The sequence below is a fragment of the Pteropus medius genome, unplaced genomic scaffold (genome assembly GCF_902729225.1).
Source record: "Pteropus medius unplaced genomic scaffold, Ma_sr-lr_union100, whole genome shotgun sequence".
In the NCBI taxonomy this organism is placed as follows: domain Eukaryota; kingdom Metazoa; phylum Chordata; class Mammalia; order Chiroptera; family Pteropodidae; genus Pteropus; species Pteropus medius.
Window position 1 is genome coordinate 11106416 of NW_024349225.1, and position 26770 is coordinate 11133185.

The following is a 26770-nucleotide window of genomic DNA, read 5'->3' on the forward strand; positions in this document are numbered from 1 at the left end:
TGTAAGCTTCAGGCATCACAAAACGTGGCCAGCCCTGCAGGGCCCTGCTTCCTTAACAGCGCGATTCCTGCTCTCCAGCATTAACTCGGGGACCTGGGACAAGGACCTCCCCCCCTCAGCCTCCACATATTGTGCCACAAACACCGATCCCCATCAATCAATTTCTTAGTGTGTGTGTGTCTCTCTCTCTCTCTCTCTCACACACACACACACACACACACACAGAGTTTTTCCAAAAGGAATGTGCCACCATATCCACCGTGAGACACAGACAGGGTCTTCAGGAGGACACAAGGCGAACACTTTGGACGTGTGCTCTGCTAACTGGGGCTTATGCTTCCGGAGTCCATTCTGCAGTGCTGGGCATAGTCTGTGGGCCTCCAGGGCGGGCTCACGTCTGGCAGTTTCCGAGGTCAGGGTTCAAGTGATTCCTAAGGCCCCAGGACCCTCCGTGCACACCTGAGCTGTACAGATGTTGGTCCCCTGCGCCCACTGTCTCCGCCTCGGCACCTGCAGCCAACATCTCCCATCATCTTACCGGTGATGTCATATCGGCTCTTGGGGTCACTGCTCTTGGGCACAGTGACCTCGGCCACCTCCTGCCCGGTCAGGGGGCCGTAGCGCAGCTTGTAGTAGTCCACCTCGGTCGGGGGGTTCTCCCACTCCACGTCAAGGGAGTGCTCCGTCTCGTCTGTCACCCAAGCAGTGCCAAGCACAGCAAGATCTAGGGCAGGGACGGTAAGAGAAGGCAGTGGTGGCCTCAGCAGGTCTGTAACTACCAGGCTGGCTCCCCATCCTGATGCGCTGAGAGCAGCTTCAGCCCGAAGACACAGTCCCCAACCCGTATCCTAGAACCACTCAAGTAGCCAATAAAGTCTTGGTGTGCACTCTGTCCATGGAGGACAGACCCTCTGCCGGGGAGCCTCCTCTCCCCACTCACCCACCCCGCTCCACCCCACTTACATTTTGATGATTGGATGATTTGATTTTTGGATTTTCGATCGATTTTGATTGATTGATTTTGATTTCTGGATTTGATGACCTGATTGATTCGGATTTCCCTGATTGATTTTGATTTTTCGATGATTGATTTCGGATTTCGATGAGTCGCCTGATTTCGATTTCGGGATTGATTGACGATTTCTCGATTTTGATTTCGATTTTTCAGATTTCCGACGGATTTGGATGGACTTCGACGGATTCACGGAGTTTGATTGATCCTCGATTTTATTTCGATTTCTCGACTCGAGTTTTGCCGACTTTTCCGGATTTCCGACTTCCCGGATTTCGACTTTGATTCCGACCCTTTGATTCGCCAAGATTAGATTTTGATTCGATATCCTCCTGTCCTCACCACCCTGGGCTGAGCACTGAACTTCCCCTCAGGCCGGCCATCACTGCCACTCAGCCCAGGGGTCAGACTGCTCTGAACTGAACACTTGCTCTTCAGCTACAGGCCCCGGCCTTCAACACCTAGCCCAGGGTGGAAGCTCATGGCTCAGGGCCATCCGGGGAATGCCCAGGAAGCGCATTTCATGTGTCCTGAGTGTGACGCTGATGACGCACCCCGCTCCTTCTGTGTCCTGCAGACCACAGCCCTGCTCTCGAATGCCCCCGAAGGGTTAAGCCCAGGGAAAACTGTGAAGCGGGCAAATTTCAATCTGGTCCTTCTGCGTAACCTTCCTGCAGCTTCAACCAAACTGCAGCACCTCCACCAGGAACCTGTCCATCCCGTGAAGGAGATACACTGTACTCATCTATTCACCGTACCGTGTTACAGTCATGGCTGATTTTACCCCTCTATGCAGGAAAAATGTATACAATGACTAACACAAAGGAATGGGTCGCCGATGTGGCCCCAAGGGAGGGACTGCTGGGTGGCAGCCGGAGAGGGGACTGGCGTCTTTGGGAGTATGTGGAAGTCCCACAGCCAGGTCCCAGGCTGATGAGCCTGCCCCGAAGTCTGGAACATGGAAGACATGTCCCCAGACTCTGAGCCTAGTCCTAGCTAGAGTGACACCATCCAAGCCCCACCCATGCCTTTATAAATCATCTCTCCATTAAATGCTCGTCGCCATCCTCTGCTCCCTCTCCTTCCTCCACGGATGAATCTAATGTGTGGCTTCAGCAGGTCCTCACCTGGCCCACCCTGAAGTAGCTGAGTGCGCCGAGGCTCAGTGAGGGCCTGGGGGTGCGGGCGTACCCCTGGCTGTCTGTGTGTGGGCACAGGACAATCAGACCTCACCAATCTCAGGGGCGCAGAAGACCCCTTGAGTTCCAATCCAGCAGGCTCTGTCACTGGCTTGGAGGACCCAGCAGTTGGCGAGCAGAGAGAGGAGAGTGAGGGCTGAGACTTATCTCCAGAACTAGGGTTACAGCACCCATGTTTTTCAGCCCCGAATCAGGACAACCGCCTGACTCGTGGAAGGGTGGTCGTGGGGGCAAAGGACGAAAATGTTCCAAACGAGGCCTCTCCTGGAGAACCTGAGACACCTGGCTGCCGCCTCACCTGTGGTGGCGAGCAGATGGCGCGGGCCGCTGGAGACCTCCTTCTTCACGTTGCGCAGGGTGACTATGTACTTGGTTCCCGGCAGCAAACCCTGGATCTCGAAGCTGTGCTGCTGCCTGGGCACGTGGATCTGCTTGGCAGAGAGCTCCGCCCCCAGGGGGTGGTAGCTGAGCAGGTAGTGGTCCACCTCGCCGGAGGGCGTCCAGCTCACCAGCAAGGACTCCTCTGTGCTCTTGAGCAGCTGCAGGTCCTGGGGGGCTACCACTGCAGAAGGAGCGGGAACAGGATGGAGAGGGTGAGGAGGGAGGGGAGACCCCACAGCCAGTGAGGACATGCTGAGCACCTCCTGCGTACTGAGCAGTATGATGGCAGGTGTGGAGGGTGTGGAGGCTGTGATGCTGACCGCACGCGCGCGCACACACACACACACACACACACACACACACACGCGCGCGCGCACGCACGCGCCGGCAGCTCCCAGAGCCCGGCCGCTGCAGCACCACCTGGGAACGGGTCAGAGGTGCGCACTCGCTCCCGCCCCACCCGCCGAATCGGAAACTCGGGGTGGGCCCAGCGATCTGCGTTTTAACGAGCCCTCCGGGGCTTCTGATGTGGGCTCGAGGCCGAAGCGCCTGCGGAGGACTAAGTGTGACGGATGGTTGACCGGGGCCGTGAGGACCCCGAACGAGGGGCAGCCGCGGGCCGGGGCCCGCTCCGCTCACCCTGCGCGCAGTCCAGGCCGCCGAAGCCCTCCTCGCAGTAGCACTCGCCCGTGTCGCAGAAGCCGTGGCCGCTGCAGTCGCCCGGGCAGCGCCGCTCGCTGCAGTCCTCGGACGTGAAGTCCGCGTGGCACTGGCACGCGCCGCGCACGCACTCGCCGTGGCCGCTGCAGCCCCCGGGGCAGGCGGCGCGCGCGCAGTCGGCGCCCTCCCAGCCCAGCTCGCAGCGGCAGCTGCACGTCTCGGGCGAGAAGGTCCCGTGGCCGCTGCAGTGGCGGCTCGGACCTGCCGGGGAGAGGAAGAGCGTGGGCGGGGGTCAAGGGCCCGGCGGTGGGCACGCGGGCGGCGGCGCAGGCCCTGCGCTGCTCATTCCCTGGAGGAGGGAGGGGCGCAGGAGGAGATCAGGGGTCCGCCCCTTCCAACCTGGGCCAGACTCCGACGGGAATCTACAAACGTTCCCCCCTCTCTGCCTGAAAAAGCCACCTGCCCCGTCCCCTCCCCACGCCAGGTCCTTGGGAAATAAGCCCACGCTGAAGCCGGGAAAAGTGGACCCGCAGCAGCTACAAAGCAGCCCAGAAGTTGTGGGGGCGAGGGGCGGGAGAAGGGGTAAGCCAGGGTCCCCTCTCTGATGCTAGACGGCAAGAGGCAGGTAGGTGGAGGAGTGCGCCAGGCCCTGGGTTTCTCAGAACACCTGCTTTCCTTCCCCAAAACGCTTTCGATGCGGAGACTCCCGGGGCAAGCGCTCCAGGCTTCACTCCGGCAGTGTCCAGGTCTAACACACCCCAGGTGCTCTGAACGGCAGCAGGTCCTTCGGGCTTAAGAATGTGCGCGAAGGACCCCTGGTTATTAGGATTAGTTTATGTTAGAAAAAAAAAAATGTTTTTTAAAGAAAATGAAAAAGTGGTGATGGGAGCTCACTAGCCACAAAATCGAACTGTAGTGCTTTATTACTAACAAAAGTTAAGAATTTGCTGAGTATCTGAGGACCAGAAATCTTACGTACATCGTGTAGAACTCTCAGAACTAGACTAGTTGATAGGATTATCCTCACTGGACAGTTGAGGAGACTTAAGGCATTTGCCCAAAGTCACGGAGCTAAGAAGTGACAGAACTGGCATTCGTCCCCAGTCTCGTCTGGCTTTCCACTCTACCCCACCACTGTCCCCTACAGTCGAGATGGATCCTCAGGTGAAACACACCCTCCCTCCCCCCACCTGGGGGAGCTTTCTCACCTGGAAGCAGGTGTCCAGGCTCATTCTAAGGCCCCGCTCTGCTCATGCTCCGGATGCCCCCTGGAGCCAGTGCCAGAGATAAAGCCCCCAGAGAGGTCGGAAGGCACCAGTGCTCAGGAGGCTGGCGGAGCACCTGGCATGTAGAAGGTGCTCACTGAGTGTTTGTTGAATGAATACCAGGGGGTGAGCTCACCGGCAGCTCCTTGGCAGCAGCGCTGGGTGTCACACTGTTCCTTCACCTCTGCCATCTCCTCCTCCAGCTTCTTCACCCGGCCCAGGAGGTCCTGGACAAGGCCTGCCAGCTCGCAGTCCTTCGGTGGCGTCTGCAGGCGGATGTTATGTCTGAAGATGATATTCTGTTCCTCGGCCTCCCCCGGGGCCAGGAGCGAGGCTCCGTCGTCACCCAAGGGCGGAGGGTCGGCCTCCACTTGGACCAGGGCGGACTTGGGCACATCGATCCTATACGTGTGACTGACGGTGACCTGTTGTTGCTCCTTGTCGCTGCAGTCATGAGACTCAAGAGTTGCCGGGGCCGAGGCCACCAAGAGCATAGAGCCAAACAGGAGCCCCAGGAGGAAGCAGAACGTCCCCTGGAGACCCATCCTTGGGGAGATGGGGAGCGGACCCTCCAGGCGGCCTGTATCCAGAAAAAAACGCCAAGACAGCCCTGGAGATTTGCTGGTGGAAAGTGGCCTTTTTAGTGGATTCTGAGAGTCCACAGGAAGCTGAGAAACCAGCCCAGAGCTTCCCTGCTATACCTCCTGAGGGTCCAGACCACACTGTTCCATTCCTTCCTCACACCGAACCCTTTCTGGCCTCCTGCCCTCACTTACACTGTTCACACTACCGGAGGCCCTTCTCCGCATGTCAGCCTGTGCTCACCTGCACCTTAACCGTGACCAAGAGAACTGTCTTGTATTGAGGGCCTGCTGAGTGCCAGCCTTCGATCTCCCTAATCTCTAATACAAATACCTAGCTCTCCTGCAAGGCATTCAGAGAAACGCACTTTGGGTATAGCTAGCTACTCTTGTAGGAAGGTTGTGAGCCTCTTAAGGATGGGACGGAAAGCTGATTCCTCTTGGGGCCCTCCCGAGTAAGAGCACAGAGTCACACATGCCAAGAGGTTCGGTCACCCTCAACTCTGTCGGCACCCAGGCAGTCTGGTTTGTCAGTCAGGCCAGGCCACCTGGGCCAGAGCAGACTGTTAGCTTTTGCCTCCTGTGCCACCAGCAGGAGGTGTGGATCCCTCTCCCCAGCCCCTCTCTGAGACGGCACATTCCCGATGACAACACATGGAGGCAGGGCAGATGACAGGAGACCCAGTGTATGCCTCAGATTTACTCACAGAATGTCCCTCATTGGGCTGTCGTGGTGGCTCTCATCTAAACCCAGGTACAGGACTGCCTCTTGACAATGGGCTTCTGTGGCCAACTCAAGATGCGCGAGCTTCTGTACGGGAGGCTGGAGAAGTCAGGAAGCCCAGCCTTCTCCTGGCGGCTGTGCCCCGCCCACCCCAGGCTCTCCTTCCCCCCTGTGACAGGCAGCTATGGTGCTGCAAGGGCAACCCAGACGTGTCCTGGGCGTCTAGTCTCACGGAGGCTGCTTATCCCCCAGCTTTTCCTCTCCGCTATAAAGCGGGAATGACAGCGCCCGCCTCACACTGCAGGGGGCCATGCCAAGCCCATAATAAGTGCTCGGTAAATGTTCTGAGGTTTGGTTTGTTTTTCATCAACTGCTGAGCATGACTTCCCTTTCTTTCTCGGTGGCCACAGCTACCCCCATGGCTTTAATTTACAGCCAAACACGGACAGCTCCTGAATCTGCTGTGAGCGCCTATCCCAGGCAACTCTGTAAGCTTGCGGATGACAGTGGCCGTGACTGTGTGGGTCCCCTCTGTATCCCCAGCCTCATAGCACAGTCCTGGCCAAAGTGATAGTTTGTGTGTTAAACTAGAATAGTCACTGATGTTCTGCATCTGCTTATTAGATGATGGGTTCTGTGCCAAACACTTTATGAGCATTATTCTCGTTTAAACACTAATATCCTGGGAGTCAACTAATATCATTTTTTATAATTGCTTAGAGAGGTTAAGTAACTGGTCCAAGGACATGCAGCTAATAAGCAGCAGAGCTGGGATAAAAACTCCAGGCCTGTCTATCGCCCATGCCTGCGTTCTTCCTCTCCCTGCTGTGTGTACTGCCCGAAATCAGCAAATCCAATGAAAGGATTACTACACGTGAAAAAAAAGACCAAACGTCTTTTTGTATTTAAGAGAGGGGTTCTTTGAAAGTAAAGGAAACCCAAGACATACAAGCTGCTCAATTAAACGGTAATTGCTCAGTAACTAAATCCTATGCCTGCGCCTCCTCCGAGCCAAGCATGAGCCCTGGAAAGCTCGTCGGTGTTTCTCCCACAGCGGGGTAAAGCCTGGGTGCGTCTCGCTTCCCAGGAAACACAACACGCCCCGAGCCTTCCCTCTGCAGCGGCAGGTGCTGACCAAGCCTCTGCCAAAGGAGGAGGATGGACTCTGAGCCCGGGTGGTCTTCCCCGATCCCACGACCGATGGTCTCCAGGTCACCTTATTTTCTCCAAAGGAGGACATACACTCCGGTCAGGAGTAAAAGTTACTACTGACGCCAAAGAGAGCGGCAGCCAGTTTCTCAGCCGCCATTACAGACCTTTGTGCTTATTATCTCTGGGCCACGTATTACCTCATCCTGCCTTTAGAGTTAACCACAAGCAAATGAGGGCACTGCCATGGGGTTTTAGAAAAACTGTATTATCACGGATTTCCAGTGGAGTCACTTAAAAGATATTCTGTCCCCAAATGACAGGGTGGACATCACTGAACTATGAAGGAATTGCAGGCACAATGCCCAAGGCGGCACAGCTTCTGCTAGGTCACACTCCAGGCAGACCCAGGACATACGTGAGCATTTTTATTTCTGGTCTCTGTGACACGGAACTCTGCACAGGTAGTCTCTACAGACGGCTAGGTGTGGGTGAGAATGAAAACCTCGTTTTATGTGAAAAGGCTTAATAGGGTCACACTCCAGGCTTCGCTCAGCTGAGTGGCACGCAGCCAGTGAGCACCCCAGAAATCCCTGCAGGTGACCCTCACTGTGTGCGGCCCCCCTTCCATGAGAAACTCTTCCCGTCGAGTCCGCCCACACCACAGGCTGGATGACATAAAGGACAGTGTCCCTCACCCAGCCTCAGCACTCCGTCACTTTTCCACGGGCGGCCATGGGCTGGCGTGGCTGTTTCGTGCTCAGTCTTAGTCCGCCTTGCTCAGACGAGGGATGGGAATGGTGGCCACCGTTTCTCAGCACCTGGTCTGTGCATGAAAGCACTTCCCGAACCCCAGACAAAGCTGCTCGTTTACCCCCAGGAACGAACCCCTTTCTCACAATCAGACCTTCCTTTTGCTTTTGCGGGAGTACCCGGACTTACACACGATGAGATCAAGTGGACACGAGGACATACATTCAGGGACCTTTGACCATGTCGAACCAAACGCCCGGCCTCCAGAATAACTGGGCATTTATTACCTTACATACAATTAGCCTTCTTCCCCACAGGTGGGAGGGGCAGCTGATGACAAACTCTGCCTCCACGGAACGATGCTGAAGGGGGCACACGAAGCAGCAGCTGGAATGCCTCTCCTTAACGTGTGGGGATGACGTTCACGTTCCAGCCGCCCCCCAAAGAGGACAGGCTTGTCCTTGCTAATTGCCAAGGGCCTGCCCGGCTCCACCTGCACTCGGGGTCTGTCTCCGAGACAATGGCTCATACTGAGATGGTGGCTGGTGGGCATCAGCAGCGAGTCTGTGTGGCGAACCCGGCAAAGCCTGGCCGGTCCAGGCATCAGGCCTGAGATCCTGGCACCTACAGAACTGCTCGTGCCCCTGGCCCCCCGCTTCCATCGGCTCGCAGACCGGCGGCTCCAGGTGCTGCTACAGAACCTGAGCCGTGACCTCACGTCTGTATCCAGAAGCCGAAGCTCTGGAGCGGGTGGCGGACAGACACGAGTTCCCAGCGGCTCTGGGCACAGTGTCCTCAGGCATCTTCTCCGAAACAGACCTCGGTCTAACCTGCGTTTCAAACCACAGAATGAGGCCGCAATGGCAACCGGAAGCCACAAGAGGATTCGAAGCCGTCCCGTCCCGTTTCCCCTCCTTCAGGACTCGGTGGCGGCCCGCAAACTTGGGGACACGGCAGGACATGAAATCGCATAAAAAATGTCAGGTGGTTTTCTCCCCTCCACCCTAGGAAAAATGAAACCGCTGCTGCTGCTCTCTATTCCTGCTAAGTCCCTTCTCCCAACACCGTCACCTTGCTCGACTCTGAATTCAACGAGCGTCCAGCCGTCAAACACCCCCGATGCTTTCTGTGCAGATCCTGTGCTCTGCCAGCCACCAACCTATAGTCCCGGCTGAGCAGGCGTCCGCTGATACCTGGGTGATGGCGTTGGCTTCTCCAAGAACCAGTGGACTTGAGAAACTGTGGCTAACCTATGTCCAGATGTGGGTAGTTTGTTATTTTTTTATTAGGATTTTTTTTTTTTTAACGCTCACATAAGCAACTCAAGTTTCGTGCTTTGAAGTGACTCTTCTCACTCACTCTTTCCCTCTCCTCCCCCCAGCTCTCTCCCAACCACAAAATTAAACAGATAAATACAAAGACCTCCAAAAACTAGTCTTTCACGTCATGTGCTAAAATGTTTCAAAATGTCTTCTTTGAGACACCATGAGAGTAATAGCATGAGAATCTGGGGAAAAGAAGTTGTCCTCTTCCAAATAAGAATCAAAACCTATAAAATTAAATGTCTGAATAAACTTCAAAGCTCTCCAAGTACATTTGCAAACATCATCCTAATGGGTATATACAAAATCCGGGGAGGGGGGAAGTTACAAGAGTCTCCTAATCACAACAAAAGTAAAAGTTCTATATTAGGATTTTTTTTAAGTGAGGCACAGAGAAATTACAAAAGGACTTCGACATTGACAGAAGCCAGCAAAGAAATAAAGAGGAAAAGAACATGCTAGACTTACTGGAAACATTTCATACAAAACCCTGTTGCTCCAGGCAGAAGTCCCCTGCCACACCGCTGCGTTCGGCCAGGTGAGACAACTGAGCTCAGTCCCATGGCGCACCTGCGTGTGCTCCTGGCGAGTGACACATGACTCGGGTTCTGGGGAACATCTCCTTAACTGGCTTTCCCTCCGCATGGGGGTGACAAGAGACTGGTCACACTGCCTGGATGATCCGGCTGGGAGACTGGGGCGCGGGAGCTCGTTCGCACCTGGCCCCCTTCCTCCTCTCACAGGTAAAGCCTTCGGAGACCGGCGTGCTTACCTGGGAGGCTGCTGGGCACCACTGCCAACGCTTCCGCCCCGGGGGCCACTTCCTGGGCTGCAGGCCTCGGTGCTGGTCCCTGGTCCTCTCCTCTCCTCGCTTCCTTCCCTGGGTTTAAATCCCGGCCAGGCCAGGGGAGGAGCCGACCGGGGTGTTCCTTCTCTGCCCAGCGGTTAAGAGATACCACAGCGGCTAAAAATACTGGAGGCTGTTTCCATTTGAGTAGATCCCGGTGAAGGTTGTTAAAAGCGTTTGCATGTCTCCCGGCCAGGAGCTGGGTCTCTGGGGTTTGAAAGTGCATTTCTCCAAATGTTCACATCTTACCACATTTGCTTTATCATTCATTCTATTTTTTCCTAAAACATGTGAGAATAACTTAAAGACATGATTCACCTCTTTACCTCTAACTTCGGTGTGTAATATCTCTCCCAAACAAGGACGTACTCTTGCATAACCTCGACACAGTGGTCAAAGGGATGAAATTAACATTGACATAATACCGTTGTCTAATTTGCAGACCGTGTTCGAATTCTATCAGTTGTCTCTCTCCTATTGCAAAAGAAAAACGAAACAAAAGCAAATGAGTAACCCAGGGTAACTCATTGCATGTAGTCGTCCTGCCTTATGAGATTCCTCTAACCTGGATCCTGTTGCCCTTGGCACTGACTCGGGCAAGAATATGCAGTGCATTCAGGGCCAGTGAGATGTAGGGAGAGGCTGCTGGCAGAGCTTCAAGGAAAGGTTCCTTCATTCAAAAACTAAATGACCCAAAGAAGAGATATCGTCACATCCTTATATAACACCCGAAACTGTCTGACACCTTGCAACCAAACATACGGAGTGAGCTCCAAAGACAGAGAAAACATATCAAGGACGGCAGAGCAGAAAGGAGGGAGGAATCTGATTTTTTATTACGTTGCTAAGCGGCTGAATGAACTACCCCTCAAGCTATCCTGCTTCAGAGCTTTCTCAGTCAGGGTTTTGTTTTAGAGAGCTGAAGGCATTCTAAGCGGCTGACATGGCTCAGTGAATTTCTCAGTAGCAAAGTGATTTACTGCCATCCTGCTGAGAACATAGAGAGATATACGTAGGGAACCCCAGGACAAAATAGTCACAGCCAGGGACAAGCGATGGGTCGGAGAGAAGGAAACCAGTTTCCAAAGCTTTCTGTTCGTTTGGCGTCACCGCTGTCTTTAGGTTGGGAGTCCATGGTAGATTTTAAATGGCCACAGATCCTTTGCAGCTCCTCCCCACGAGACGTTAAGTTTACTTCCCCACTACTTGAACTTGGCCTACCTGTGCGATTTCCTTTGCTCAATAGAATGTGGCTAAGTGACATTACGATTCTGAGCTGGGTCCTCCAGCGGCCTTGCAGTGTCTGCTGTCACCCTCTTGGAATGAAAAAGTACAAGGAGAAAGAGGCCTGGCCATCCTAGCTGAGGCCCCAGACATGTGAACAAGCCCAGCCAGTGCTCTGTGAGTCAGCCCAGCCCAGTCTAGCCCGAACTGCCAACCCACAGAATTATGAGCAAATAAGTAATTGTTTTAAGTTGCTGTATTTTGGAGGGGTTTGCTCTGCAACAATGGAAAAATGAGACGGAGCCTATACCCAAACTACAGGAATCATTTAACTTGAAACTAATTTCAACCCATTATTTTGTCCTGTATCCCATTCCAGAACAACTTGAAAAAAACACAAAGTTACTGGTTCAAATGACGGTTCGACCAACATGTTATTATATATCATCTTCTTCTATTTGAGAAAAATGTAGGAAAAAGCATTCCGACTGCATTCCAATTTTTCTGTCCTAAGAAATCACCTAAAACCCAGCAGACCAATGCGCTGGCCCGAGGGAGCCTGACTCCGGCGTGTCTGGTTCGGGGCCCTGCAGCCGGGCTCAGCTGCTCCGGGTCCGTTTGACTGGAAGATGTGTCTTTGTTTCTTCAATTAGGAGTTTGCTGAAACCAAACCTAAACACCCTGCGTGGTCAAGATCTTGTCTCGGCTCAGTCGTTCACTCACTCCCTCTGCTACAAATCATACATGTTCTACACCCACGGGGCCACCTTCCGTTTGAGGTAGATTCTGAGTTCAAACCTCTAACAGAGCTTACAGGGATGTGCCTCTTTGACTTCAAACGTGCGAGTGCCTGCAAAAACAGACGACAGAATACGGCAGTCAGCAAAGAGGAAGGTTTATTACTCCTTTCAAGGCAATGAAAGACCTCGATTCTTCTTCCGTCAATGTTTTCTTCTCTTGGGTCAAGTAGAAGTCACCATCTTATGAATCTCTTCTGGCGGTAACCACTGCTCTGAGCCAACGGCCTGAAGTGCGTGGGAGCAGAGGGCTGCATTTTGAGCTGGGGGCATGGAACTTCAGAGGGGACAGCAGATTGGTTCTTAGGAGTTTCTTCAAGCCTCATTTGCCCATAGATGGCTATGTTGTAGATGTCATTATTACTTTCATTATAAAAGTAACATGTAGACGAACTAGAACATGCAGAAAACTACAAAAAAAAAAAAAAAATCCCAAAACTAACATTTCCTGTAATTCTCACAATCAGCAATAACCACTGATTTTTCTTCTACAAATGTAAACATATATGGGGAAGTACATATATCTGTGCACATGTATTAAAAAAAAAGATTAAACAGTTTTGATTATATTATAGATTTTTTTTTTCCTGCTCTTTGCTCTAAACTTTATCAAGTAATTCCTTTCTCCATTTTCTTATATGTGTTTTCTAGGACATGTTTTTTAATGTCGCACAGTATTCTAACATTTGCATCTACTACTTGAGGGAAAGGACTAATTAATTGCAAAGGGACATGAGGCATTTGGGGGAGTAATGGAAATATATGTTTTAGGATATCTTGATTGTGGTGGTTGTCATAGGACTGCATACATTTGTCAAAATTCATCGAACTGTATATGTTAAAAGGGTAAACTTCAATGTATATAAATTATATCTCAATTTACCTGCCCTAAGAAGGAAAAAAAGATTTAGCTAAAGGACTACCTCATAATATGACTCAGTGCTTCTCAGATCTTGTCTGGTCTTTAATTTCTCAGTCTTGACAGCACGTGGCGAATCACCTGGGAGTTTTTAATAAAATAGGATGCTGAGGTTTGGGAAGACGGGAACCAGAGACTCATTTAATTGGCCGTGGGTCAGGCCATGGCATCACATTTTCTGAATGCTCCCATGGCAATTCTAAAATGCTCAGCCAGGGTTGAGAAGCTCCGACCTGCAGAGTAAGCTATTTGGACCAAGGAAGTAGGAGGAGATAAAATGGCATGTGGAAATTTCAGAATCATAAAAGAGTTTTATAAATTTTGCAAACTAAGCATTTATTAGCCCACTGATTTTTTTTTTTTGTCCTAGACACTCAAAGGCCTGAGACAGTCATAAAAATATTTTTACTGTGATATTATTCACATAGGATAAAACTCACCCTTCTACGGTTCAGTGGTTCTTAGTACAGTTACAGGGTTGTTCAGACATTACCATTATTTTCTTTGAGACAATAACACTTGTTATTGTCTTTTTTTCTTATTATATCATCCTGCCAGGTGTGAAGTAATATCTTGAGTTTTGAGTAATGGTTAATGATGTTGAGCAAGCATCGTTTCATGTGCTTATTGACCATTTGTACATCTTCTTCCGAGAACTGTCTATTCAAATCCTTTGCCCATTTTTAATTGTATTATCTGTATTTTTATGTTGAGTTGTAACAGTTCTATATATTCTGGACACTGGACTCTTAACGAATATATGATTTGCAAATATTTTCTCCCATTCCCTGACCTGTCTTTTCACTTTCTTGGTAGGATCCTTGAAGCGTATAATTGTTTTATTTTGATGAAGTCCAGTTTATTTTTTTTCTTTTATTGCTTATGCTTTAGGTATCATATATAAGAAACCACTGACTGATCCAAGGTGATAATTTCTACGAGTTTTCTTCTAAGTTTTTTTATAGTTCCAGCTCTTTCATATAGGTCACTGATCCATATTGAGTTAATTTTGGTATATGGTGTGAGGTAAGGGTCCAACTCCATTCTTTTGCACGTGGATATCCAGTCGTCCCAGCACCATTTGTTGGAAAGGTATTTACTTCTGCTCACTGGAAGAAATTTCTACTTCCTCTGTCAGCTGATTAGGACTTCTAAGTCCAATCGTCCACGTCTACACGTCAGTGAGCCCAGTGCTAAACAGCTGCAGCTTTGAAGTGCCAGGTTCCCAGTAGGTCCTTAACAAATACTTTTTAATAAATTTACCTTGAGGTTAATCAATTTAGCAGACATAGCATAATTTGTTTCTAATCAAGTTGATGGGTCTGAGTCAAGTGTATCTCTCCGATCAGCCAAAAGGACCAAACTGATCTGAGTCAACAGTGTTGGGATCAGAACGGTGAAAGAATCCTCGGGACCACAGTTGTCTACCCAGCAGGACGACAATTTTGTCTGGGTGTTTCCCTCTACCTCATGTGACTCATGGTTAAATCCTGATTTATTCTAAGCTAATCATAGTAATACCAGTCTCTTCGGCATGCTTTCATTTAGGAGAGGACATCTGACCCAATTCTGCCAAATGGAGCTTCTGAAAAGTTTTCCTACAGAAAAGAGTTGGTCCTTCCCCTTCCAATGACCGTTGCCATGCTTGCCTGGAACATGGCAGGCATCTCGGAATCTTGAGGAGAGCAAAAGAGGACAAAGGATGACAGAGCAAAATGTGTGGGAGGAATCTGGGTCCTGAACGACATTCTGGAGCCCCGGAATTAACCAACCTTGGGATTTACTATCCGCGATAACATATTTCTGCCTTATTTAAGCCAACTGGGTTAGAGTGCTATGTTATTGTCCAAAAAATCATTTTACCCGATACCGACCTCCTGACTTTTCACAGAAAATGCCCTTCAGTCTGCAAAACTCTCAGGGCACTAGATAACTGACCCAGAGATTTGAAATTCTGCAAGGGGGGCTTCCAAACTTAGTCCCAAATGAAGCTTTCCCGAGGACCTGCAGGGAGATCTGCCTTCCAGGTGACAGTGGGGTGTATTGTATGTAAGTTGAACCCCATCACCAACACTGAGTTCCAGGCTTCTTCACAGAGGACGCTCATCTCTGTGGCTTTTCAAAAAAAAAAAAATATATATAGAGTTTTGGTTAAGGTGTTTAATACGTTCTTAGCCTCTAAAAATGTTTGGCTATGAAGGAAGTACTTTTACATAAGTGGAACAGTGAAATCTCAACGTCTTTGGGGTGAGAAGGAGCAAGAGAGGCCGTAGATAGAGGAGTCTGCTCCCTGACAACAGTCATCCTCCCTGTGGCCGAGACCTCCGGCAAGGATGCTCGCCACTCTGCTAGGAAGGGAGCTTCAGGTGTACGTGGGAGGCAACCTGTGTGCGTTTTCAAAGGCTGACTATGTGCATCTCTCCCTGACTCTCCCCAACTGGACACTCAGTGACCTTCCACTGGCAGCCTAAAAATCAGCCACTGTGAGAGTATTTATTCCATGGAAATCAGAGACGAGCTCTTCCTCTCTAGAGAGTCAGCTGTGAGACATTACCAGCACACCACTGGAAATTCTTCTCTCAGTCTTTCTGGGATTAGAGGTTCTTTGATACTACCGAGGTATCATAACATCTCCCCAACTTCCTGGCTGTGAATCAAAGAGAAAAAAGACCCCACTGCCCTTCCCTGAAGATGACTAACCTGCTAAAAAAAAAAAAAAAAAGATAGATAATCCAATCATTTTCTTTACCATCTGGTGGAGCCTCCCATCTCCGAGATGTTCTTCAAGACCAGGCTGTCCAGGATTTTGTGGCTTTTTTTTTTTTTTGCTTATTGTTGTTTTAAAATATTTTGATTCTCCCTAATAGCCTAACTATCAACATCTTGGGTCTTTTTTTTTTAATTATTGTGTTCTAAGAGTGTAGGATTACAGCAAGCCTGCTGTGTGGTAACCGGTCCATTGCATGCAAGGGGAAAGCCACAGGTAATGACAAGGTTTTATTGTGGAACTGCTGAGCTCACCCATTTGTAGCCATCTGTGATCTCTGGGAGATGAGTCTGTGGGTGGCCCCCTGAGCGACTGAGGGACAGGGCGCCCACAGTGCTCCCCTGCAGGCTGCCATCGCCCTGGCCCTCTCTCCTCCCATCTTCCCTCTGTTATCCCAAGTCCACCTCCGGCCGGGCCTTACAGGCTCTTCTTTCTCCCACTCCTTGCCAATTTCAGGTGTGAGAAATGCAAAGTGGGCAAAACTCATTACTACACAACGTCAGCCCCACTGGAGCCTAAAGCTGAAGACAGACTTTTTTGTGCGTTGTGGAATATTTCAGATCTACAAAGAGGTTTAGAGAAAAGTATTATAAATACTCTTATATCTCTACCCAACTTAGGGAATCAAACACTATAGACACTGTTAAAGTCCTCGCATATGCTCCTCTGATCATACTCCCCTCCCTCCACAAGAAAAAACACTTTCCTGAAGTTGGAACTATCATGGCAGTGTATGTCTTTATGGCTTTACTGCACACATGTATACGTAACCCAAACAGGATATAGACCTTCTTTGTATGCTTTTAAGCTTTATGTAAAAGGTATCATACCTGTTGTGTGTCTATCTTGCTGCAGCTTGCTTTATTTCTAGCAATAGTATGTTTTTTTATCTATGCTTGTCTTAGTTTTCTCTTGCTGTATAACAAACTACCACAAAGGTAGTGGCTTAAAACAATACACATTTATTATCTCCTAGTTTGGGGGGATCAGGAGTCCAGGTGTGGCCTCACTGGGTCCCCTGCCATCAAAGCGCTGGCTGGGCTGCGTCCTCATCCGGAGGCCCGCCTGGGGAAGAATCTGTTTCCCAGTTTCTTCAGGTTATTGGTATAATGAATTCCTGGGGTCGATATGGCTGAGCAGCCTAGTTCCCAGAGGACGCCAGCTCCCTGAGACGTGGCCCTCTCCTTCCCCAGGCAGTTCACATCAGAGCAGCTGGCTTCTTCAAAGCCAGCAGAAATGTCTCTCGTGCTAGTCTGGCAAGATGGAGTCTTCTATAATGTATCCGTATTTTCCCATCGATTTTGCCATAGTCTATTGATCAGAATCAAGTTGTACTCAAGAGGAGAGGATTGCACAAAGCCGTGGGCACACGTAGATGGGAATTATCGGAATCTGACTGTCTGCCCAGGGCCCACCTGCCACGGTGCTGGTACATGTTACTCTAGTCCATTTATTTCTGTTACGTACGATAGCACTGTAGGAATAAGCCACAAAAATCTACTCATTTTGCTGTTAATAATTATGTTAGGGTGATTATTCCGGTTACTTGCCATGTCATGCTTAATAATCTTTACAAGTGTCTTCCGTATTTGGGGGAAAGTTTCTAGACCCTAAAGCACACATCTTCAAATTTACTAGATATGACCACATTACTCACCAGAGTAATTAGACCTATTCTACTCAAAAATGTGGGACTCTTCCCCACGATTCCACATGCTCTCCTACTCCTGCAACTGACATGATTATTTTTATATTTTTATATTATGGGCAATGGTATCTCCTGGTTCTGATTTTTATTTCCCTAATTACTAATGAGATTAAGTGTCTTTTTACATGTTATTTTGGTTCTGTTTCTGGGAACTGTCCTGGATTTTTATTTTTCTTGTAAACTTGTAGTTCTTGATGTATCCTGGTTCCTAATCCTTTGTTTGTATTGTTGAAGCATTGATATTTCTTCTGACTTGTGCATCTCTATTAACTTTCTTTCTGGCATTTTGATATGACCTATACTTTCCTATATAGAGTTTTTAAAGTTGTGCTTTAACACATTTGGGTTTATGATATACCTAGGATTTATTTTTGTCCAGGGTATAAAGAAAGCATCCAATTTTATTTTATTTTTCCATATGGCTATCTAGTTGTTACAACACCCTTTATCGAATAGGCCATGTCTGCCCCTCTAATATGCTATGTCATCCTTTATTTATCAAGGTTTCATAGACAAGTGGGTTTGCTTCTGGATTCTCTATTCTGTTCCCTTGATCTATTTGTTTATTCCTATAGCAAGACACTCTGCCTTATTTCTTTTAAAAAAATTTTTTAATACTTTTAATTTATTCAAGACAGATTGCAGGAAAGTTACAAAAATCTTGTTAAAAATGTAATTTTTTTAGCTTCTATCAAGTTCGGTGATCAAAGAAATTTAGATTTCCTGCACTGCCTTCGGCTTCTGCTGATGGTGGGATTCTTCAAAACTGGAACAGTCCTGGACCTAGAGTTGGTGACACTCCACGCAGGTGAGTAAAGGCCCCGGGTGAGGCAGTTCTGGAGACAGCGCGCTTGGTGTGTGTTTAACCGCCTCTGTCCCATTTAACTCTCCTGAAATGGATTATTATCTTAACCATTTTAAAATCATGGGCCCAGAGGCTGTACATTTTTAAAATAAGTTTTAATATCCAATCAAGCGTACCCTACCCTCTCATTCTTTTCTTCAAAAAAATTTTAGCGTATACTTGAACTCTTTTCTTTCATATAAACTCATTTTCCGATTGTCAAATTCCATGAAAAGCTTTGTTGGGATTTGAGTGGGGTAGTCCTGAATTTGCAGATAAATTTAGAAAATGTCACATGCTGAAGAGTGTCCCCTCAAGACTTATATGTTGAAGTGTTTACACCTGTTACCCCAGAATGCGAGCGTATTTGGAGATAGGGTCTGTAAAGAGGCGATGAAAGTTGAATGAGGTCATAGGGGTGATCTCTAATCCAATATGACCGGCGACCTTATGAAATGGGGAGATTGTGACAGACATGCATGACCGTATGAAGACGGCCGTCTACAAGCCAAGGAGAGAGGCCTCAGAAGAAGCCACTGCTGATCTCAGGTTTCTAGCGTCTGGCACTGTGAAAATATTAATTTTCTGTTGTTTAGACCAGCCCGTGGACGGTACTCTGCTACAGTAGCTCTAGCAAACTAACGCAGAGGCTGTGGATATGGTCGCGACACCGAGTTTTCCTGCCCAAAACATGCTCTCGCTCCATTTACACAGACCTTACGTCGACAGAGTTTTATAATCATCTCTAGGGGGGTCTCATATGTCTTTTGTTAGATTTCCTCTAAGGTACCTTATGTTTTTGATTTTATTCTCTTATTAATTCCAATCATTTTTCTGTAGATTTTCACCAGCTTCTATGTAAATAATTACATCATCTAAATAATGACAGTTCCATCCCCTTCTTTTCTGTCCTTATCATTCCGGACATAATTGAATAGAAGCACTGAAAGCTGGCGCCCTTGTTCTGATCTTGATTTTCAAGGGCACGATTCTGTAGCGTCGAGGACAGAGCTATGTTTCCGAAGGGCCGTGTCCGCCTGGCCCCTGCAGTCGTGCTCTGCAAGGCCCTCTCCAGCCCCCTCTTCCTCTGGCCCCTTTTGTTCCTCTCCCTCCATTACGATCTATCTGTTCTGAGCACCATGTCTTGAAAACGAAGTGGGTTAATGTGGCGACTCACACTAAAATGCTGATGTCTGATCACTGATCAGGTGGCACACATTTCGGGACAAAAGTCTAGGCTGAAGGCGTAAATGTGACTCTTGGGGCTTGAGTGTTTGTGCCTCTTCAGATCCCAACGGTAACAGGAAACAACACGGATGCCCTTTACGACTCCAGCTTAAAAAGAACGCTTCTCTGGAGCTCACTGTCTGGGTATCCGGGTCAGACTAGCTCAGATGGAACCAGGAGAAATTCCAAGTGATGGGGGATTGATATGTCCCCTTACTTTTAATCAAACTACCCGGGTTCGCACCCCAGTGGCACCGCTCACTCATCTGGCCTTGAGCAAGGCACTTTTCTCTCCTGCCTCAGTTGCCTGACCTGTTCAATGGGATCATAAGAGCACCTACCCATGAGTGGGACTAAATGAATCGTTACTGGGGGCAGTGCCTGGCACAGAGTAAGCACTCAATACACATGAACTAAGCCCATGGCGTGGAGATAGGAAGCAGAGAGTGGCCTGTTAGGAATATATTTCTCATCAAAAAATATGTCCTCTAACCCAAGTCACCACTGACCCGAATGAGCTGGATTTAAAACCCAGAATTTCAAAGGCCATCATTATTTTTGCTTGGTTCTTATGGCCATCACCCTCAGCAATGACAAAGGACAGAAAACATCCCCCAGGAATCTTCTTGGTCTAGCCAACTCCAAAACTAACCGCAGCTCGTCCGACAGCCTCTATGACGAGCCTCGGCGCCACACGAACCATGTGTCAGTTTGTGTTCCAGAAGGAGCCAGCAGACAAGTGCAGAAGAAGGTCTGTCCTCCTTTCCATCGCATGTTCCAGGAGAAGAAAAAGGCCCGAGGCAAGGGGAAGCGGGGCCTCTTTAAACCCTGGCAGCCTCACCTGGCAGACCTCTGCGGTCTGGGGGGAGGCTGAAAGCTAACTTTCAGAAACAATTACACTTGAAGGATCTGGCCAGGCATAACCACAGAGGGAGATGGAGATGAGCTGGGTCTTTGCCACAGGCACGGGGCGCATGGTGAGTATGCGAATCTGAATGTGCAGGAGGGTGCCTTCGCGCATGCCTTGGTGGGCAGCAAGTACCAGGGAGCATATGAGTCACAGCGGGTATGCCTGTCTGAGTGGGTCGGAAAGACGAACGGCAATTCAGACTGAGGAATGAGGATCAAAGACGGCTGGTAACTGGCAGGATGCTTACGAACGCCTGCAGGAGACCGTGCTCGGCGTAAACACTCTGCAGACACACGCTCTGCAGCTGCGTTCAGAAGGCCCGAAGTTTCTAGGCACTGACAGAAACTTGGAGAGGAGCTGGACAAGTCTGCTGCCATTGGGGGAAGGGGCTGGCCCTGACGTCTTAATCCAAATGATATTGTCGACAATCACAAGTTGGTGCCTATCCTCCCTGATTCTTCCCCAGTATGAACATCAACATGAATCAGAACCCAACTTATCACTGGAGGAGGGCGAAGGACAATCGATGAAGCAAAGGGAGGATGGGAATCTGGGAAAAGGCCTTGGTGGCAGCCGTGGACACGCCACGCAGTCACATGTATGCGACAGCGAAGTGCCCGCATGTGTGGGCCTGTTCTCTGTCTTCATGACATCAGCTTTTCCTGCTGGCTCACCCTTCCCCTTCGCTGCTGCAAACGCAGACTCCTGTGGTTACTGAAAGCATGAGGCTGAGGTTTCTTACAGAATCCCAGATCGAATCAGAGCGAGAGACACTTGGCCTGACGGCAAACCTCAAAGGACAGACTTCGAATGAACGACGGGACAAATCTAATTGCTACTTTGCTGATCACCGTAATCCACAAGGTAACGCCAAATATAACTGAACCCCATTCAAATATTTATTGAATGCATACTGTGTGTTAGGGACTGTTCCGTGAGATGAAGCTATAGAATTAAACAAAACAGACTATATGATCCTCGTCGTCATCACGTCTGCCCTCGTGGGGTGAAATCAGACCAGTGTTCCTTCCCTGCAGCAGGAGAAACTTAGTACTAATGTAATGACTCATCGCCCCGGGGGTTTGATGAGAGAAGCGAATGATCCATGGTCCTCTCCATTCCTCGCGTACCTTTAGGGAACACATACGAGATTTCTCAGGGATGCACAGGATACTCGGGTCCTGACGCCTGGCGTGCCGTGGAGATGCAGCGACTTAGGCGGTTGCCACTGTACTTTCTTCCTGTCTTCTCTGCCTTGAGCAGAGGAGTCGAGGGTGCTCGCTCACTATGCATTACATCCGAGGGAGGAAGAAAGCCAAACCACAGATAGAGCCCCGACGGCAGATGTCCAGCAAGTCAAACTCAATCCGGGAACTTAGTCACTCGACGACAAGGCATTTACCGAGGGCCGAATGCCTACTGTGCGCTGCGATCCGGAGAAAGCTAAGGAAGTGTCGTGACTTAAACCCCAACCCTCGGAAAGACAAGACGGGAAGCGACTGGCGAACAACACACAAGAGGACACTATTCATGCAGCAAAGAGCAGAGGGAAAAAAAAAAAAAAAAACAAACGCCAGGAAACACAATTTTAATGTCCTTTTCTAAAACAAATCCGGACGGAATTCGGGTCAGCCTGGTTGGATGGACAACTAGTAAACAAGGCCTGTCCAGAGACCTGTTCCTTATTCTAACACGAGTCGGGTGGAGGTGGGGGATGGGACAGAAGTTTAGGGTCTTCGGATTTCTGGGAGAAAGCCGTGAGGAGGGGTCAGGGACGACACGGACTGTAAAGTGAGCGTGGCCTCCTCTGTGCTCCCCCAAACCCCAGCATGGACTGTGGACACAAGGACACTCGCTGTACCCACGTCTGTTGCTCTGGCTGTGAGGTGACCTGCAGTGTCACCTGACCGCGAAGCTGCACCAGCAAAGGGCACGCCCGCTGTGCGCGGGCATCGTCGGGGCTCGCCCCGTGGATCTGCAGCACTTTTCCACCCTTGAGTCCCACTAACTCCTGGCTCTGCTATTCCCATCCCCACGGCTACCAAAAGCAATTCACGTCCGCTAAATTGCTAACGTTTTTGCCTTTTCATCAGGGTTTGGGATTTAGAACAACTAGGAAGAGGAAAAAGAAAAAAGAAAAAGGAGAAAATGACGTGGAAGAAAGAAGCCGTTCCTTTCCTATCGACTGTTTACTCCCCCAAATGATAATCTGTTGAGGACACTGCGAGAGAAAACGGGTGTGACCTCATCCCTAAAACCACACAAGACATTCTGTTTCGGCCGGGGCCACAGCAGCTGGCGGAGAGCGCCCCGGAGGGCACTGAGTCAGCCCAAACTCAGAGTAAGTAGAGACTTCCCTCTGCACAGGGGAGACGGAGGCCCCCACACAGCCGCAGAGGCAGAAAGAGCGACAGAATCCACTTGACAGTCAAGAGGACGCTGGCCTTGCGCACTGGGGCCGCAGGGAAAGAGAATGCTGTGTTTCTCCCAAAACTCCACTGAGGCAGGAGGTTTGGAATCCCTGAGGGCCCGGTAGCCGGGGGGTCCTGGTCTGTCCGCAGCAGGCAAGGCTCGCTGGGGCCCTCAGGGGATGGCGGTGACCACACCTGCTTGGATCGCAGCTAGGCGAGTGACACTGTCATCATCACCTAGGATCTGTCGGGTCTGGCTCTGTGCGGGGCAGCATGCTCCATTCCTAGGAGCACAGAGGCTGAGCTTCGTCTCTGTCCCCATGGACCTGACTTTCTTACCTGGCGGACAAGATACATGCTTTATGACTGGTTTTAGAGGGGCCCATGGAGGCCCTTCACTCCCCCATCATCCTCCGCAGGAAACTCTGGCTCCTCCCCTCTGCAGGAGATGAAGTGTCTCGTTCCCCTATTGGCATTATGAGCACGACTCCTCATGTTTGGGGGTTGGGGGGACAGAAGGGCACTTTTTCTAAAATACTAGGCCAACAGGTTGTGTCCACAGAGGCCAGACTTGAAGGAAAAGTCTACGAGCAATGAAGACAGAGTTTTGTGCCAGTCCAGCCCTATGCCATTCAGACTGACAGTGTCTGGTTAGGACAGGGTCAAAGGTGAGAGTCTGAACCATTTCAACCCAACGAATATTCATGAACTCTGGGCGACATGCCAGCCGCTCTGCCAGGGGCTCAGGTGTTAAGCTGGAAACAACATTTTGCCTCGGGAACTTTCAAATAAGTTGAAGAAATTAGTACAAATACCGTATATATTGACAGTATGGGGAACATGTCAACCAAGCACAATATTAAAGAGTTGTATGTGAACGGATTAGTCTTACCCTTTCTGGCTTTGACGTCCTCCCACGAGAAATTCTGACGTGCTCATCTTTGCACATTTCCTTAGCAAGTCAGGGTGGCCGAGCACGAGCGCACGAATTAGAAGTCACCTCTCATGGAGTCAGACAGGGAAAGAGGAACTGGGAGGTGACATCAGAGGAAGGAGCGGGACCGGGTGGCAGGAGAGGTAGAGGTGCCCGCGCTGCCGTCTGGATAAAGCCGAGGCAGATGCGTGTAGTGGGTTGAAAAGTGTCCCCCCAAAGTCCACGTTCACCCACAACCTCAGAATGTGACCTTATTTGAAAACAGGGTCTCTGCAGATGTAATGAACACATCGCAAGGATTGTGATGAGACCACAGTGGACTAGAACAGACTAAATTCGCAGGACAGCATCCTCATAAAAGGCAGGGAAGGACACAAAGACACACACGGAGGACGGGAGCGGAGACTGAGGGGACGATGCCACAGCCAAGGAACAGCAGGACCCGCTCCCAGCTGGACCAGGCGAGGGAGGGTCCCCCGCTAGAGCCTGCGGAGGGAGTGCGGTCCTGCCGACACCCTGATTTTGGACTTCTGGCCTCCAGAGCTTCAGGAGAATAAAGTTCTGTGCCTTAAATCACAGTTTGTGGCAGTTTGTTACAGCAGCCACAGGACATGAATCCTGTGAGGAAAAGTAAATCAGGCCCTTAGAACCGGGGCTAAGCCTGACATGGAGGAGGCAGGCCGCGGAGATGGGAAGAGGCGGATTCTGCACACAGATGCCGGGCCACGGCTGAGATGACAACCGCGGGAGCTCGGCAGAAGGCGTGAGCTGTGCCTCATCGGTTAAACCAGATTACCGCACACCGTCCATGTCTATCTCGAGCACCAACTTACTGGCCACATCTGAATCACAGCAGAATTAAAAAAAAGTAACGCAGCTTCGAGCCAGGAAACGTGAGGCTGCAGGTAAGGCCCGTCGCCCCCTGGCCAGCGCCAACCTGCACACTGTATCCAGCGGCCCACCGGCCACTGGGGAAGTGGAAGATCAACCATCCAGAGTCCCCCCGTCAGGAAGATATTGACTATGTGGAAGGAAAAGGAGACTCAGAAAAGAAAAACCTCTTTGTATGCATATTATTTGCAATAAATCAAAACAAATGTGCAAGCATCTCCTTGAAACCGCTGGGAAGAAAATGTAACCATCTTGTGAGTCAGGGTTGGTAAGTGGAAATTGAGTAACATATCCACTACTGATTTAAAAATGTGTAAAATGTCAATGCGTTGCCTTTATGTAGGCATCAGTCTTTATGATTCATGTAAAGATAGAAAGGCTTTTCATACATTTACCCCAACTGAGAACCTCATTCTTCCACAGGATCTCACGCTCGGCAAAAGCACCCGTTCCTACCTCCCTCCCCCACCCCGCAAACCCGCTGCGGTTTGGCCTGGTGAAAAAGCATCTTCAGCGCCCTCGACCAGGCGGACTAGCTGGCAGCCTTTACCCGGGATCCTGCCGGCATGGGGTGTATTCTGCACACTACCCCCAGTCATTCGTAGCATCTCCCCCAACTTATCCCTCCTGTCACGTGCTTATCGCCCCCTCAATGGCAGAAACTACTAAGTGCCTGGTGTTCGAGTAAGTATTTGATGCACCAAACCAAACCGCACGAAAGGGCTTCGCGAGGCAGGACTGAGGGCAGCCCTGGGAGGTGGGGGGTCCCGTGGGCTGGCGGGCTTGGGGGGTGAGAAACGGTGCTGCAGAGGTTCATCGCATTCAAGGATTTGGGCTTTATTTTGTAGGCAAAGCGAGTGGTTGCTGCTTTAGAAAAGTTCGCGCTGGCAGCAGAAGAAGGTGGATGTTTCTTTGGAGGTAGGTGATGGGTTAAGTTAAAAACAAATGGGAGGCAAAAGAGCAATTAGGAATGCCGCGAACCCTGGTCCGGGCGCGCTCGGAGCGGAGCCGGCTTAGAGGAGCGAGGGCCGCGAGGCAGGACGGGAAAGATGCTGCCAGCGAACGAACGCCACCTGGATGACCCGCTGGATGGGCGCTTTTGTCTTAGCCCGAGTTCCCCCACACCTGCCCCATCATCCACAAAAGCAGAATCCAAGATGAGGTTTATGCGCAAGCAGGAGACAAGAAAGAACAGAGTGAAATGAGGGTGCAGCCCGGCGTTCGGGGCTCCCTAGCTCCGAGAACTTCGAGCGGTCGTAGGCTTCCATCGCCCACCGGTTCAGGGGATCCCCACAGGCACCCACCCCCTGCGCCTGGCAACCATGTGCACGTGCGTGTGAGCAGGTGTCCGTGCCGCCTCAGAGAACCTCCTGGGCAAGGAGGGGGACCTGAGGTGAGCTGTAGGTGCTGTCTCACTGCCCCGAGCAAAGTTCTATATTTTACTATTTTTCACAACAACTTTTTCTCGATTTTTAAACAAGGGGCCCCACACTTTCATTTTGAACTGGCCTCGGCAAACCTTATAGCCTGTCCCGCCTGTGACTCTTACAAGGAAAGCAAACTCACTGCAAACACAGGTTTACCTGATGATAGGCAGTGTGTCAACATGTCATCGTGTGTGTGTGTGTGTGTGTGTGTGTGTGTGTGTGTGTGTGTGTGTGTGTGTGTGTGTGTGTCTGTGTGTGTTTCCAGTTGGGACCAGGGCAAGGATGGCCGGCCAGGCTGGGGCGCTCAGATGTGCTATCACCGCCACCTTGCGTTCAACTCATGCGCGGCACTAGCTCCAGGAGGAGACCCCCCCAAGCGGGGGCCGCTGGGGCTGCTTCCTGAAGTGCTAAGGCCACCCTCGCTCCACGACCGAGCTGGCACACGGAAAGGGCTGCTGTTCAGCTGGTTGGGCTCGAGGTGTTTAATGCAGGCAGATCATCCATACACATCGTTTCAGAGCCAGGGCTGAAATGCGCGCGCGTGCGCGTGCGTGTGCGTCCCCGTGCCTTTCTCCCTCCACTTGCTCTTTCCCTTCGCTGTCACCTGCCTCCTGTCTGTACCTCCTCTCACAGCTGACCCCACACACGGACCACCGGAAGGCCCAGAAGTCTGGTTCTTTTGAGTCTACCGCTGTGGAGCTCCGCACAGGTGGGATGCTCGGCCCCGGAGGCCCCTCTGGGAGGACCCGTGCGGTGAAGCAAGACCTGAGAAGCTGCTGGTCAGCTTGGCCAGGCAAGGGCTCTAGGGACAGGTGCAC

General features: G+C 50.4%; 1 protein-coding gene across 1 annotated transcript in view; it reads right to left on the reverse strand.

Annotated features, from left to right (window-relative positions):
* The window catches only part of TNN (tenascin N), an 80723-nt gene that overhangs the window by 39074 nt on the left and 14879 nt on the right, over positions 1 to 26770 (reverse strand). The window contains exons 2-7 of the mRNA XM_039881112.1: positions 14902 to 14948; positions 9819 to 10367; positions 4654 to 5097; positions 3232 to 3513; positions 2510 to 2773; positions 539 to 724 (exon numbers count right to left, since the gene is read on the reverse strand). Of these exons, the coding sequence (XP_039737046.1) occupies positions 539 to 724; positions 2510 to 2773; positions 3232 to 3513; positions 4654 to 5097; positions 9819 to 10119 (1477 nt within the window). The 5' untranslated portion in view covers positions 10120 to 10367; positions 14902 to 14948. The remainder of the gene's footprint in view (positions 1 to 538; positions 725 to 2509; positions 2774 to 3231; positions 3514 to 4653; positions 5098 to 9818; positions 10368 to 14901; positions 14949 to 26770) is intronic.